General features: G+C 45.8%; 1 protein-coding gene across 1 annotated transcript in view; it reads right to left on the bottom strand.

Moving 5' to 3' along the window:
- LOC135529379 (3',5'-cyclic-AMP phosphodiesterase 4C-like) overlaps positions 1 to 17,649 on the bottom strand; it is a gene marked incomplete at its 3' end in the record, with an annotated part of 48,697 nt that overhangs the window by 13,870 nt on the left and 17,178 nt on the right. The window contains exons 6-10 of the mRNA XM_064958150.1: positions 17,122 to 17,287; positions 16,108 to 16,201; positions 11,884 to 12,047; positions 9,792 to 9,890; positions 2,132 to 2,296 (exon numbers count right to left, since the gene is read on the bottom strand). Of these exons, the coding sequence (XP_064814222.1) occupies positions 2,132 to 2,296; positions 9,792 to 9,890; positions 11,884 to 12,047; positions 16,108 to 16,201; positions 17,122 to 17,287 (688 nt within the window). The remainder of the gene's footprint in view (positions 1 to 2,131; positions 2,297 to 9,791; positions 9,891 to 11,883; positions 12,048 to 16,107; positions 16,202 to 17,121; positions 17,288 to 17,649) is intronic.

Raw genomic sequence — 17,649 nt, 5'->3', positions numbered from 1 at the left:
TGGTTTTATGGAGGGGCCACTAGCTAACCACTAATGGGAGTGATGGTTTTATGGAGGGGCCACTAGCTAACCACTAATAGGAGTGATGGTATTATGGAGGGGCCACTAGCTAACCACTACTGGGAGTGATGGATTTATGGAGGGGCCACTAGCTAACCACTAATGGGAGTGATGGTATTATGGAGGGGCCACTAGCTAACCACTACTGGGAGTGATGGTTTTATGGAGGGGCCACTAGCTAACCACTAATGGGAGTGTATATATTATATACTATATATATTATATATATAAATACTATATATATTACTGTATATATTACTGTATATATTACTGTATATATTACTGTATATATTACTGTATAGATTACTGTATATATTACTATATATATTACTGTATATATTACTGTATATTACTATATATATTACTGTATATATCATTGTATAGATTACTGTATATATTACTGTATAGATTACTGTATATATTACTGTATAGATTACTGTATATATTACTATATATATTACTGTATATATTACTGTATAGATTACTGTATATATTACTCTATATATTACTGTATAGATTACTGTATATATTACTGTATAGATTACTGTATATATTACTATATATATTACTGTATATATTACTGTATAGATTACTGTATATATTACTCTATATATTACTGTATAGATTACTGTATATATTACTGTATAGATTACTGTATATATTACTATATATATTACTGTATATATTACTGTATAGATTACTGTATATATTACTGTATAGATTACTGTATATATTACTGTATATATCACTGTATATATCACTGTATAGATTACTGTATATATCACTGTATATATCACTGTATATATCACTGTATAGATTACTGTTTAGATTACTGTATATATCACTGTATATATTACTGTATAGATTACTGTATATATTACTGTATATATCACTGAATATATCACTGTATATATCACTGTATATATCACTGTATATATTACTGTATAGATTACTGTATATATTACTATATATATTACTGTATATATTACTGTATATATCACTGTATATATCACTGTATATATTACTGTATATATCACTGTATATATTACTGTATATATCACTGTATATATCACTGTATAGATTACTGTTTAGATTACTGTATATATTACTGTATATATTACTGTATATATCACTGTATATATCACTGTATAGATTACTGTATATATCACTGTATATATCACTGTATAGATTACTGTTTAGATTACTGTATATATCACTGTATATACCACTGTATAGATTACTGTATAGATTACTGTATATATAACTGAATATATCACTGTATATATCACTGTATATATTACTGTATATATCACTGTATATATTACTGTATATATCACTGTATATATTACTGTATAGATTACTGTATAGATTACTGTATATATCACTGAATATATCACTGTATATATTACTGTATATATCACTGTATAGATTACTGTATATATCACTGTATATATTACTGTATATATCACTGTTTAGATTACTGTATATATTACTGTATATATCACTGTATATATCACTGTATAGATTACTGTTTAGATTACTGTATATATCACTGTATATATCACTGTATAGATTACTGTTTAGATTACTGTATATATTACTGTATATATCACTGTATATATCACTGTATAGATTACTGTTTAGATTACTGTATATATCACTGTATATATTACTGTATATATCACTGTATATACCACAGTATAGATTACTGTATATATTACTGTATATATCACTGTATATATCACTGTATAGATTACTGTTTAGATTACTGTATATATCACTGTATATATTACTGTATATATCACTGTATATACCACTGTATATATTACTGTATATATCACTGTATATACCACTGTATAGATTACTGTATATATTACTGTATATATCACTGTATATATCACTGTATAGATTACTGTTTAGATTACTGTATATATCACTGTATATATTACTGTATATATCACTGTATATACCACTGTATATATTACTGTATATATCACTGTATAGATTACTGTTTAGATTACTGTATATATCATTGTATGTATTACTGTATATATTACTGTAGGTGGCTCACGTCTAGTGCGGGTGTGGAGAGGAGGACATGTGTGGACTGGCAGACGTCGGCGGCGTGCAGGCTGTTGTGGTAGGCCACGTTGCCATGGTAATGGTCTTCCAGGGTCATCACGTAGGTCACGAAGGTGTCGACGGGGATGCGGAACGTCTTTAGGAGATCACGTTCCTACAGGGGGACATGAGGGGTTAATACACACACACACACACGCACACACACACACACACACACACACACACACACACACACACACACACACACACACACACACACACACACACACACACACACACACACACACACACATCAACACACACAGACACACACACACACACACACACATACACACACACATCAACACACACACACACACACACACACACACACACACACACACACACACACACACACACACACACACACACACACACACACACACACACACACACACACACACACACTCACACACACACACACACACGTCTGTTTCACTAGCCTTGTGGGAATCAAAATCACACATATGTCCTGGAAATTCAGTACTGAGAGAGACTTGGTCATTTCTTCAGCCAATCGTCTTTATTAAATATCGACTAATTATTGCAATAATGAATCCGTCGAGCCCACCAGTCTGACCTGTTGTGCCGAGAGCCCAACCTTTACAGACCATGTGTAACGGCCGTTGTTGGTGGTGGAAGAAGAGGAGGACCAATGTGCAGCGTGGTAAGTGTCCGTATTGATTTAATATTATTGATCGAACACTGAAACAAAACAATAAAGAGACAACGAGCGAAACGCAACAGTCCTGTACAGGTGACATACCTCAAAACACAGAACAGAAAACAATCACCCACAACTCAAGGGTGATAAAAAGGCTGCCTATGTATGGTTCTCAATCAGGGACCACGATTGACAGCTGCCTCTGATTGAGAACCATACCAGGCCAAACACAGAAATCCCAAAACATAGAAAAAAGGAACATAGACAAACCCGCCCAACTCACACCCTCATCATACTAAAACAAAGACATCACAAAAGAACTAAGGTCAGAACGTGACACCATGCTGTTCCTTGTATACCTTATACCAAGATTGCTCAGTCAACATATAGATTGGGGGGGCACCATAAGCCACTTCGGGCTCATCCTGTCATTATCGGCCTCTGGCGTTATCTTAACCCCCGACCCCCGACCTATTGTCCCAGATGCCAGGATGTCAGAGGACCATTGAGGCCTTTTGTTCTACTCCTCTCTGTCCCAGCTAAAACACCTTATCTGGTCTACGGAAATGCAGAGGCTCAATCAGACCGGAGACATACGTCTCACCTGCACCAATAAATCACAGACTGGAACGTCGTCGTTTGGTTTTTATCACCGTGACATCAGTCAATTGTTAGCTTCAAACTATCTCTAGTAAAACCCCTGTCCTCGACAACCAGACTACCTGCAGGGTGCTAGAGGGACAACCAGACTACCTGCAGGGTGCTAGAGGGACAACCAGACTATCTGCAGGGTGCTAGAGGGACACCCAGACTACCTGCAGGGTGCTAGAGGGACACCCAGACTATCTGCAGGGTGCTAGAGGGGACACCCAGACTATCTGCAGGGAGCTAGAGGGGACACCCAGACTAGCTGCAGGGTGCTAGAGTGGACACCCAGACTGGCTACAGGGAGCTAGAGGGGACACCCAGACTATCTGCAGGGTGCTAGAGGGACACCCAGACTAGCTGCAGGGTGCTAGAGTGGACACCCAGACTGGCTACAGGGAGCTAGAGGGGACACCCAGACTATCTGCAGGGTGCTAGAGGGGACACCCAGACTATCTGCAGGGAGCTAGAGGGGACACCCAGACTACCTGCAGGGTGCTAGAGGGACACCCAGACTAGCTGCAGGGTGCTAGAGTGGACACCCAGACTGGCTACAGGGAGCTAGAGGGGACACCCAGACTGGCTACAGGGAGCTAGAGGGGACACCCAGACTAGCTGCAGGGTGCTAGAGTGGACACCCAGACTAGCTGCAGGGAGCTAGAGGGGACACCCAGACTGGCTACAGGGAGCTAGAGGGGACACCCAGACTGGCTACAGGGAGCTAGAGGGGACACCCAGACTAGCTGCAGGGAGCTAGAGTGGACACCCAGACTAGCTGCAGGGTGCTAGAGTGGACACCCAGACTAGCTGCAGGGAGCTAGAGGGGACACCCAGACTACCTGCAGGGTGCTAGAGGGACACCCAGACTAGCTGCAGGGAGCTAGAGTGGACACCCAGACTAGCTGCAGGGAGCTAGAGGGGACACCCAGACTGGCTACAGGGAGCTAGAGGGGACACCCAGACTAGCTGCAGGGAGCTAGAGTGGACACCCAGACTAGCTGCAGGTAGAGTGGACACCTAGACTAGATACAGGTAGAGTGGACACCCAGACTAGCTGCAGGGTGCTAGAGTGGACACCCAGACTAGCTGCAGGTAGAGTGGACACCTAGACTAGCTGCAGGTAGAGTGGACACCCAGACTAGCTGCAGGTAGAGTGGACACCTAGACTAGCTGCAGGTAGAGTGGACACCCAGACTAGCTGCAGGTAGAGTGGACACCTAGACTAGCTGCAGGTAGAGTGGACACCCAGACTAGCTGCAGGTAGAGTGGACACCCAGACTAGATACAGGTAGAGTGGACACCCAGACTAGATACAGGTAGAGTGGACACCCAGACTAGCTGCAGGGAGCTAGCGTGGACACCCAGACTAGCTGCAGGAAGAGTGGACACCCAGACTAGATACAGGTAGAGTGGACACCCAGACTAGCTGCAGGGAGCTAGAGTGGACACCCAGACTAGCTGCAGGTAGAGGGGACACCCAGACTAGCTGCTGGGTGCTAGAGTGGACACCCAGACTAGCTGCAGGGTGCTAGAGTGGACACCCAGACTAGCTACAGGGAGCTAGAGTGGACACCCAGACTAGCTGCAGGTAAAGTGGACACCCAGACTAGCTGCAGGTAGAGTGGACACCCAGACTAGCTGCAGGGTGCTAGAGTGGACACCCAGACAAGCTGCAGGTAGAGTGGACACCCAGACTAGATACAGGTAGAGTGGACACCCAGACTAGCTGCAGTGAGCTAGCGTGAACACCCAGACTAAACCTAAACCCTAAAATTAAACCTAACCCCTAAAACTAAACCTAACCCCTAAACCTAACCCCTAAACCTAACCCCTAAAACTAAACCTAACCCCTAAACCTAACCCCTAAACCTAACCCCTAAAACTAAACCTAACCCCTAAAACTAACCCTAAACCTAAACTTAACCCCTAAACCTAACCCCTAAACCTAACCCCTAAATCTAAACCTAACCCCTAAACCTAACCCCTAAACCTAACCCCTAAACCTAGCCCCTAAAACTAAACCTAACCCCTAAACCTAACCCCTAAACCTAACCTCTAAAACTAAACCTAACCCCTAAACCTAACCCCTAAACCTAGCCCCTAAACCTAACCCTAACCCCTAAACCTAACCCCTAAACCTAGCCCCTAAACCTAACCCCTAAACCTAACCCCTAAAACTAAACCTAACCCCTAAAACTAAACCTAACCCCTAAACCTAACCCCTAAACCTAACCTCTGAAACTAAACCTAACCCCTAAACCTAAACCCTAAACCTAACCCCTAAACCTAACCCCTCAACCTAACCCCTAAACCTAACCCCTAAACCTAACCCCTAAACCTAGCCCCTAAACCTAACCCTAACCCCTAAACCTAACCCCTAAACCTAGCCCCTAAACCTAGCCCCTAAACCTAACCCCTCAACCTAACCCCTAAACCTAACCCCTCAACCTAACCCCTAAACCTAACCCCTCAACCTAACCCCTAAACCTAACCCCTCAACCTAACCCCTAAACCTAACCCCTAAACCTAACCCCTCAACCTAACCCCTCAACCTAGCCCCTCAACCTAACCCCTCAACCTGACCCCTAAACCTAACCCCTAAACCTAACCCCTAAACCTAACCCTAAACCTAACCCCTAAACCTAACCCCTCAACCTAACCCCTAAACCTAACCCCTCAACCTAACCCCTAAACCTAACCCCTAAAACTAAACCTAACCCCAAAACCTAACCCCTAAACCTAACCCCTAAACCTAACCCCTAAACCTAACCCCTCAACCTAACCCCTCAACCTAACCCCTAAACCTAACCCCTCAACCTAACCCCTAAAACTAAACCTAACCCCTAAACCTAACCCCTAAACCTAACCCTAAACCTAACCCCTAAACCTAACCCCTAAACCTAACCCCTAAACCTAGCCCCTAAACCTAGCCCCTAAACCTAACCCCTAAACCTAGCCCCTAAACCTAACCCCTCAACCTAACCCCTAAACCTAACCCCTAAACCTAACCCCTAAACCAAACCCCTCAACCTAACCCCTAAACCTAACCCCTAAACCTAACCCCTAAACCTAACCCCTAACCCTAACCCTAACCCTAACCCTAACCCCTAAACCTAACCCCTAAAACTAAACCTAACCCCTAAAACTAACCCTAAACCTAAACTTAACCCCTAAACCTAACCCCTAAACCTAACCCCTAAAACTAAACCTAACCCCTAAACCTAACCCCTAAACCTAACCCCTAAACCTAGCCCCTAAAACTAAACCTAACCCCTAAACCTAACCCCTAAACCTAACCTCTAAAACTAAACCTAACCCCTAAACCTAACCCCTAAACCTAGCTCCTAAACCTAACCCTAACCCCTAAACCTAACCCCTAAACCTAGCCCCTAAACCTAACCCCTAAACCTAACCCCTAAACCTAGCCCCTAAACCTAACCCCTAAACCTAACCCCTAAACCTAACCCCTAAACCTAACCTCTGAAACTAAACCTAACCCCTAAACCTAACCCCTAAACCTAACCCCTAAACCTAACCCCTCAACCTAACCCCTAAACCTAACCCCTAAACCTAACCCCTAAACCTAGCCCCTAAACCTAACCCTAACCCCTAAACCTAACCCCTAAACCTAGCCCCTAAACCTAGCCCCTAAACCTAACCCCTCAACCTAACCCCTAAACCTAACCCCTCAACCTAACCCCTAAACCTAACCCCTCAACCTAACCCCTAAACCTAACCCCTCAACCTAACCCCTAAACCTAACCCCTCAACCTAGCCCCTCAACCTAACCCCTCAACCTGACCCCTAAACCTAACACCTAAACCTAACCCCTAAACCTAACCCCTAAACCTAACCCTAAACCTAACCCCTAAACCTAACCCCTAAACCTAACCCCTCAACCTAACCCCTAAACCTAACCCCTCAACCTAACCCCTAAACCTAACCCCTAAAACTAAACCTAACCCCTAAACCTAACCCCTAAACCTAACCCCTAAACCTAACCCCTAAACCTAACCCCTCAACCTAACCCCTAAACCTAACCCCTAAACCTAACCCCTCAACCTAACCCCTAAAACTAAACCTAACCCCTAAACCTAACCCCTAAACCTAACCCTAAACCTAACCCCTAAACCTAACCCCTAAACCTAGCCCCTAAACCTAGCCCCTAAACCTAACCCCTAAACCTAGCCCCTAAACCTAACCCCTAAACCTAACCCCTAAACCTAACCCCTAAACCTAGCCCCTAAACCTAACCCCTAAACCTAACCCCTAAACCTAACCCCTAAACCTAACTCCTAAACCTAACCCCTAAACCTAACCCCTAAACCTAACCCCTAAACCTAACCCCTCAACCTAACCCCTAAACCTAACCCCTCAACCTAACCCCTAAACCTAACCCCTAAACCTAACCCCTAAACCTAACCCCTAAACATAACCCCTAAACATAACCCCTAAAACTAAACCTAACCCCTAAAACTAACCCCTAAACCTAACCCCTAACCCTAACCCCTAAACCTAACCCCTAAACCTAACCCCTAAACCTAACCCCTCAACCTAACCCCTAAACCTAACCCCTAAACCTAACCCCTAAACCTAACCCCTCAACCTAACCCCTAAACCTAACCCCTAAACCTAACCCCTAAACCTAACCCCTAAACCTAACCCCTAACCCTAACCCTAACCCTAACCCCTAAACCTAACCCCTAAAACTAAACCTAACCCCTAAAACTAACCCTAAACCTAAACTTAACCCCTAAACCTAACCCCTAAACCTAACCCCTAAAACTAAACCTAACCCCTAAACCTAACCCCTAAACCTAACCCCTAAACCTAGCCCCTAAAACTAAACCTAACCCCTAAACCTAACCCCTAAACCTAACCTCTAAAACTAAACCTAACCCCTAAACCTAACCCCTAAACCTAGCCCCTAAACCTAACCCTAACCCCTAAACCTAACCCCTAAACCTAGCCCCTAAACCTAACCCCTAAACCTAACCCCTAAACCTAGCCCCTAAACCTAACCCCTAAAACTAAACCTAACCCCTAAACCTAACCCCTAAACCTAACCTCTGAAACTAAACCTAACCCCTAAACCTAACCCCTAAACCTAACCCCTCAACCTAACCCCTCAACCTAGCCCCTCAACCTAACCCCTCAACCTGACCCCTAAACCTAACACCTAAACCTAACCCCTAAACCTAACCCCTAAACCTAACCCTAAACCTAACCCCTAAACCTAACCCCTAAACCTAACCCCTAAACCTAACCCCTCAACCTAACCCCTAAACCTAACCCCTAAAACTAAACCTAACCCCTAAACCTAACCCCTAAAACTAAACCTAACCCCTAAACCTAACCCCTAAACCTAACCCCTAAACCTAACCCCTAAACCTAACCCCTCAACCTAACCCCTAAACCTAAACCCTAAACCTAACCCCTCAACCTAACCCCTAAAACTAAACCTAACCCCTAAACCTAACCCCTAAACCTAACCCTAAACCTAACCCCTAAACCTAACCCCTAAACCTAACCCCTAAACCTAGCCCCTAAACCTAGCCCCTAAACCTAACCCCTAAACCTAGCCCCTAAACCTAACCCCTAAACCTAACCCCTAAACCTAGCCCCTAAACCTAACCCCTAAACCTAACCCCTAAACCTAACCCCTAAACCTAACTCCTAAACCTAACCCCTAAACCTAACCCCTAAACCTAACCCCTAAACCTAACCCCTAAACCTAACCCCTAAACCTAACCCCTCAACCTAACCCCTAAACCTAACCCCTAAACCTAACCCCTAAACCTAACCCCTAAACATAACCCCTAAACATAACCCCTAAACCTAACCCCTCAACCTAACCCCTTAACCTAACCCCTAAACCTAACCCCTAAACCTAACCCCTCAACCTAACCCCTAAACCTAACCCCTAAACCTAACCCCTAAACCTAACCCCTCAACCTAACCCCTAAACCTAACCCCTAAACCTAACCCCTAAACCTAACCCCTCAACCTAACCCCTAAACCTAACCCCTAAACCTAACCCCTCAACCTAACCCCTAAACCTAACCCCTAAACCTAACCCCTAAACCTAACCCCTCAACCTAACCCCTAAACCTAACCCCTAAACCTAACCCCTAAACCTAACCCCTCAACCTAACCCCTCAACCTAACCCCTAAACCTAACCCCTAAACCTAACCCCTCAACCTAACCCCTAAACCTAACCCCTAAACCTAACCCCTAAACCTAACCCCTAAACCTAACCCCTAAAACGAAACCCCACACCACGTGTCTAACTCCAGGTACCTGGAAGATGGCGTACATGATGCAGCTGAGAGGCCTGCTGTTGGAGAACTCTGACACTCTGAAGATGTTGAAACTCCACTTGTCCAGGTCCTCTAGCTCCTACACACACACACACACACACACACACACACACACACACACACACACACACACACACACACACACACACACACACACACACACACACACACACACACACACACACACACACACACACACACACACACACACACACACAGGCAGGCACACACACAGGCAGGGGCACACACAAAGAGAGAGTGGGAAGCCTTGAGTGAGGTAATGAGCTGAGTCTAGTAACCTTGACTGATTGACTGAGAAGGTATTTGTGTATGTACAGTTGTGGCCAAAGGTTTTGAGAATGACACAAATATACATTTTCACAAAGTCTGCTGCCTCAGTTTGTATGATGGCAATTTGCAAACACTCCAGAATGTTCTGAAGAGTGATCAGATGAATCGCAACTAATTGCAAAGTCCCTCTTTGCCATGCAAATGAACTGAATCGCATTTCAGCCCTGACACAAAAGGACCAGCTGACATCATGTCAGTGATTCTCTCGTTAACACAGGTGTGTATTGACGAGGACAAGGCTGGAGATCACTCTGTCATGCTGATTGACGAGGACAAGACTGGAAGCTTCAAAAGGAGGGTGATGCTTGGAATCATTGTTCATCCTCTGTCAACCATGGTTACCTGCAAGGAAACATGTGCTGTCATCATTGCTTTGCACAAAAAGGGCTTTGCAGGCAAGGATATTGCTGCCAGTAAGATTGCACCTAAATCAACCATTTATCGGATCATCAAGAACTTCAAGGAGAGCGGTTCAATTGTTGTGAAGAAGGCTTCGGGGCGCCCAAGAAAGTCCAGCAAGCGCCAGGACCGTCTCCTAAAGTTGATTCAGCTGTGGGATCGGGGCACCACCAATACAGAGCTTGCCCAGGAATGGCAGCAGGCAGGTGTGAGTGCATCTGCACGCACAGTGAGGCGAAGACTTCTGGAGGATGGCCTGGTGTCAAGAAGGGCAGCAAAGAAGCCACTCCTCTCCATGAAAAACATCAGGGACAGACTGATTGTCACACCCTGACCTTAGTTATCTTTGTTTTCTTGATATTCTGCAAAAGGTACAGGGATTGGACTGCTGAGGACTGGGGTAAAGTCATTTTCTCTGATGAATACCCTTTCCGATTGTTTGGGATTCGGAAAAAAAGCTTGTCTGGAGAAGACAAGGTGAGCGCTACCATCAGTCCTGTGTCATGCCAACAGTAAAGCATCAGTAAAGTCCATTCATGTGTGGGGTTGCTTCTCAGCCAAGGGAGTGGGCTCCCTCACAGTTTTGCCTAAGAACACAGCCATGAATAAAGAATGGTACCAGCACATCCTCCGAGAGCAACTCCTCCCAACCATCCAGGAACAGTTTGGTGACGAACAATACCGTGTCAGCATGATGGAGCACCTTGCCATAAGGCAAAAGTGATAACTCAGTGGCTCGTGGAACAAAACATCAATATTTTGGGTCCATGGCCAGGAAACGCCCCAGACCTTAATCCCATTGAGAACTTGTGGTCAATCCTCAAGAGGCAGGTGGACAAACAAAAACCCACAAACTCCAAGCATTGATTATGCAAGAATGGGCTGCCATCAGTCAGGATGTGGCCCAGAAGTTAATTGACAGCATGCCAGGGTGGATTGCAGAGGTCTTGAAAAAGAAGGGTCAACACTGCAAATATTGACTCTTTGCGTCAACTTCATGTAATTGTCAATAAAAGCCTTTGACACTTGTGAAATGCTTGTAATTATACTTCAGTATCCATAGTAACATCTGACAGAAATATCTAAAGACACTGAAGCAGCAAACTTTGTGGAAATACATTTTTGAGTTATTCTCCACTTTTGGCCACGACTGTGTGTGTGTGTACGTACGTGTTATGGTGCGTGTGTGTGTGTGTGTGTGTGTGTGTGTGTGTGTGTGTGTGTGTGTGTGTGTGTGTGTGTGTGTGTGTGTGTGTGTGTGTGTGTGTGTGTGTGTGTGTGTGTGTGTGTGTATGCATATGAGCGAGCCTTGCATACTTTACCCTGGCTAGATGGTCCTCCTGTTCAGTGTTGACTCCGAAGCGCGGGACAGAAGAGGAGGACAGAGTGGAGCTGTGGGACAGATTCCTCACTCCGCTAATCTGACTCATAGACTTCTCCTTTAGACGAGGGGACGGCAGCTCCACCTCCACCTCATTGGGCTGGTCTAGGGGTTAGAGACACACATAGACTTCTCCTTTAGACGAGGGGACAACAGCTCCACCTCCACCTCGTTGGGCTGGTCTAGGGGTTAGAGACACACATAGACTTCTCCTTTAGACGAGGGGACGACAGCTCCACCTCGTTGGGCTGGTCTAGGGGATAGAGACACACATAGACTTCTCCTTTAGACGAGGGGACGACAGCTCCACCTCGTTGGGCTGGTCTAGGGGATAGAGACACACATAGACTTCTCCTTTAGACGAGGGAACGACAGCTCCACCTTGTTGGGCTGGTCTAGGGGATAGAGACACACATAGACTTCTCCTTTAGATTAGGGGACGGCAGCTCCACCTCGTTGGGCTGGTCTAGGGGTTAGAGACACACATAGACTTCTCCTTTAGATTAGGGGACGGCAGCTCCACCTCGTTGGGCTGGTCTAGGGGATAGAGACACACATAGACTTCTCCTTTAGACGAGGGGACGGCAGCTCCACCTCGTTGGGCTGGTCTAGGGGATAGAGACACACATAGACTTCTCCTTTAGACGAGGGGACGGCAGCTCCACCTCGTTGGGCTGGTCTAGGGGATAGAGACACACAAACATCTCCTTTAGATTAGGGGAAGGCAGCTCCACCTCGTTGGGCTGGTCTAGGGGATAGAGACACACAAACATCTCCTTTAGATTAGGGGAAGGCAGCTCCACCTCGTTGGGCTGGTCTAGGGGATAGAGACACACATAGACTTCTCCTTTAGATTAGGGGACGGCAGCTCCACCTCGTTGGGCTGGTCTAGGGGATGGAGACACACATAGACATCTCCTTTAGACGAGGGGACGACAGCTTCACCTCGTTGGGCTGGTCTAGGGGATAGAGACACACATAGACTTCTCCTTTAGATTAGGGGACGGCAGCTCCACCTCGTTGGGCTGGTCTAGGGGATAGAGACACACATAGACTTCTCCTTTAGACGAGGGGACGATAGCTCCACCTCGTTGGGCTGGTCTAGGGGATAGAGACACACATAGACTTCTCCTTTAGATTAGGGGACGGCAGCTCCACCTCGTTGGGCTGGTCTAGGGGATGGAGACACACATAGACATCTCCTTTAGACGAGGGGACGACAGCTTCACCTCGTTGGGCTGGTCTAGGGGATAGAGACACACATAGACTTCTCCTTTAGATTAGGGGACGGCAGCTCCACCTCGTTGGGCTGGTCTAGGGGATAGAGACACACATAGACTTCTCCTTTAGACGAGGGGACGATAGCTCCACCTCGTTGGGCTGGTCTAGGGGATAGAGACACACAAACATCTCCTTTAGATTAGGGGAAGGCAGCTCCACCTCGTTGGGCTGGTCTAGGGGATAGAGACACACATAGACTTCTCCTTTAGATTAGGGGACGGCAGCTCCACCTCGTTGGGCTGGTCTAGGGGATAGAGACACACATAGACTTCTCCTTTAGACGAGGGGATGGCAGCTCCACCTCGTTGGGCTGGTCTAGGGGATAGAGACACACATAGACTTCTCCTTTAGATTAGGGGACGGCAGCTCCACCTCGTTGGGCTGGTCTAGGGGATAGAGACACACATAGACTTCTCCTTTAGATTAGGGGACGGCAGCTCCACCTCGTTGGGCTGGTCTAGGGGATAGAGACACACATAGACTTCTCCTTTAGATTAGGGGACGGCAGCTCCACCTCGTTGGGCTGGTCTAGGGGATAGAGACACACATAGACTTCTCCTTTAGACGAGGGGACGGCAGCTCCACCTCGTTGGGCTGGTCTAGGGGATAGAGACACACATAGACTTCTCCTTTAGATTAGGGGACGACAGCTCCACCTCGTTGGGCTGGTCTAGGGGATAGAGACACACATAGACTTCTCCTTTAGATTAGGGGAAGGCAGCTTCACCTCGTTGGGCTGGTCTAGGGGATAGAGACACACATAGACTTCTCCTTTAGATTAGGGGACGGCAGCTCCACCTCGTTGGGCTGGTCTAGGGGATAGAGACACACATAGACTTCTCCTTTAGACGAGGGGACGACAGCTCCACCTCGTTGGGCTGGTCTAGGGGATAGAGACACACATAGACTTCTCCTTTAGATTAGGGGACGGCAGCTCCACCTCGTTGGGCTGGTCTAGGGGATAGAGACACACATAGACTTCTCCTTTAGACGAGGGGACGACAGCTCCACCTCGTTGGGCTGGTCTAGGGGATAAAGACACACATAGACTTCTCCTTTAGATTAGGGGACGGCAGCTCCACCTCGTTGGGCTGGTCTAGGGGATAGATACACACATAGACTTCTCCTTTAGATTAGGGGACGGCAGCTCCACCTCGTTGGGCTGGTCTAGGGGATAGAGACACACATAGACTTCTCCTTTAGACGAGGGGACGGCAGCTCCACCTCGTTGGGCTGGTCTAGGGGATAGAGACACACATAGACTTCTCCTTTAGACGAGGGGACGGCAGCTCCACCTCGTTGGGCTGGTCTAGGGGATAGATACACACATAGACTTCTCCTTTAGATTAGGGGACGGCAGCTCCACCTCGTTGGGCTGGTCTAGGGGATAGAGACACACATAGACTTCTCCTTTAGACGAGGGGACGACAGCTCCACCTCGTTGGGCTGGTCTAGGGGATAGAGACACACATAGACTTCTCCTTTAGATTAGGGGACGGCAGCTCCACCTCGTTGGGCTGGTCTAGGGGATAGAGACACACATGTTATACACACATACTAGCGCAGGCAGAGTGATATACCCAGGACACAGAAATGTACGGGTGGCCAAGTACAGGTAGACAGGTGATGTAGAATATAGACAGGTATGAACAGACAGGTAAATACACAGACAGGTATGAACAGACAGACAGGGATGAGCAGACAGACAGGTATTAATGGACAGGCAGACAGGTATGACCAGATAGACAGGTATTAACAGACAGACAGGTATGACCAGATAGACAGGTATTAACAGACAGACAGGTATGAACAGACAGACAGACAGACAGGTATGACCAGATAGACAGGTATTAACAGACAGACAGGTAAGAACAGACAGACAGGTATGAACCGACAGACAGGTATGAACAGACAGACAGGTATGAACAGACAGACAGACAGACAGGTATGAACAGACAGACAGGTATTAACAGACAGACAGTTATGACCAGACAGACAGACAGACAGGTATGACCAGATAGACAGGTATTAACAGACAGACAGGTAAGAACAGACAGACAGGTATGAACAGATAGACAGGTATTAACAGACAGACAGGTATTAACAGACAGACAGGTATGAACAGATAGACAGGTATTAACAGACAGACAGGTATGAACAGACAGACAGGTATGAACAGACAGACAGACAGGTATGAACAGACAGACAGGTATGACAGACAGGTAAATACACAGACAGGTATGAACAGACAGACAGGTATGAACAGACAGACAGGTATGAACAGATAGACAGGTATTAACAGACAGACAGACAGGTAAGAACAGACAGACAGGTAAGAACAGACAGACAGGTATGAACAGACAGACAGGTATAAACAGGCAGACAGGTATGAACAGATAGACAGGTATTAACAGACAGGCAGACAGGTATGAACAGACAGACAGGTAAATACACAGACAGGTATGAACAGACAGACAGGTATGGACAGACAGGTATTAACAGACAGACAGGTATGAACAGACAGACAGGTATTAACAGATAGACAGGTATGAACAGGCAGACAGGTATGAACAGATAGACAGGTATTAACAGATAGACAGGTATGAACAGACAGACAGGTATTTACAGACAGACAGGTATGAACAGACAGACAGACAGGTATGAACAGACAGACAGACAGGTATGAACAGACAGACAGACAGACAGGTAAGAACAGACAGACAGGTATGAGCAGATAGACAGGTATGAACAGACAGACAGGTAAGAACAGACAGACAGGTATGAACAGATAGACAGCTAAGAACAGACAGGTTACTTCAGGTATATCCAGGTAACTACAGGTATATCCAGGTAACTACAGGTATATCCAGGTAGGTGTACTCACCCATGAAGGTGCTGGAGATGTACTCAGACACCTGGTTACCCGAACGACTCATCTCTGATAGGTGAGACAGCTCCCTGTTTAACATCCTCTTAAACTGAGAGGGGGGGGGGGGGAAGGGGGGAGCAGGTTGAGGATGTTTTACTGTAGGGTTAGTCAGTTCACTGCTCATAAGTGTTGAAGCTGTGGTGAGATTATATTGTTGTGTAGTAGTTATATCATGGTTGTGTTGTGGTTATATCATGGTTGTGTTGTGGTTATATCATAGTTGTGGTGTGGTTATATCATGGTTGTGTAGTAGTTATATCATGGTTGTGTTGTGGTTATATCATGGTTGTGTTGTGGTTATATCATGGTTGTGTAGTAGTTATATCATGGTTGTGTTGTGGTTATATCATGGTTGTGTTGTGGTTATATCATGGTTGTGTTGTGGTTATATCATGGTTGTGTTGTGGTAATATCATGGTTGTGTTGTGGTAATATCATGGTTGCGTTGTGATTATATCATGGTTGTGTTGTGGTTTCATCATGGTTGTGTTGTGGTTATATCATGGTTGTGTTGTGGTTATATCATGGTTGTGTTGTGCTTTCATCATGGTTGTGTTGTGGTTATATCATGGTTGTGTTGTGGTTTCATCATTGTTGTGTTGTGGTTATATCATGGTTGTGTTGTGGTTTCATCATGGTTGTGTTGTGGTTATATCATGGTTGTGTTGTGGTTATATCATGGTTGTGTTGTGGTTATATCATGGTTGCGTTGTGGTTATATCATGGTTGTGTTGTGGTTTCATCATGGTTGTGTTGTGGTTTCATCATGGTTGTGTTGTGATTTCATCATGGTTGTGTTGTGGTTTCATCATGATTGTGTTGTGGTTATATCATGGTTGTGTTGTGGTTATATCATGGTTGTGTTGTGGTTATATCATGGTTGCGTTGTGGTTATATCATGGTTGTGTTGTGGTTATATCATGGTTGTGTTGTGGTTACATCATGGTTGTGTTTATATCACGGTAGTACCTTGTTGGAGGCCATATCGCTGACAGAGCGGTGAGTCTGGATGGTCTCTAGCTGGTCCAGACACCAGTCCAGCTCCTCCAGAGTGTCTGTAGCCAGCTGCTCATACTGTTGATCTGATAGAGCTGCTCTGGGGTTGTGGGGCGCTACACCGCCCAGTGGAGACCTCCTGTGGACAAGACAGGGAATTACACCAACCAGTTAGAACTCACGGGGTTACAATAGCTTGACATTGTCTTGGAGTGAAGTTCAGACTGAGGGAGGCGGGAGAGGGGGGGGGGGCAGTATTAAACATTGGTGTTATACAAGGCCCATTGAAAAGCCCATTGAAGACCCATTGAAAGGCCAATTGAAGGGCCCATTGAAAGGCCCATTGAAAGGCCCACTGAAATGCCCATTGACAGGCCCATTGACAGGCCCATTGAAATGCCCATTGAAAGGCCAATTGAAGGGCCCATTGAAAAGCCCATTGAAAGGCCCATTGAAAGGCTCATTGAAAGGCCCATTGAAAGGCCCATTGAAAGGCCCATT

This window comes from Oncorhynchus masou, unplaced genomic scaffold (assembly GCF_036934945.1).
Source record: "Oncorhynchus masou masou isolate Uvic2021 unplaced genomic scaffold, UVic_Omas_1.1 unplaced_scaffold_1151, whole genome shotgun sequence".
In the NCBI taxonomy this organism is placed as follows: Eukaryota; Metazoa; Chordata; class Actinopteri; order Salmoniformes; family Salmonidae; genus Oncorhynchus; species Oncorhynchus masou.
Note: the sequence above shows the minus strand (reverse complement) of the source record. Positions and strands in the feature narration are given on the sequence as shown.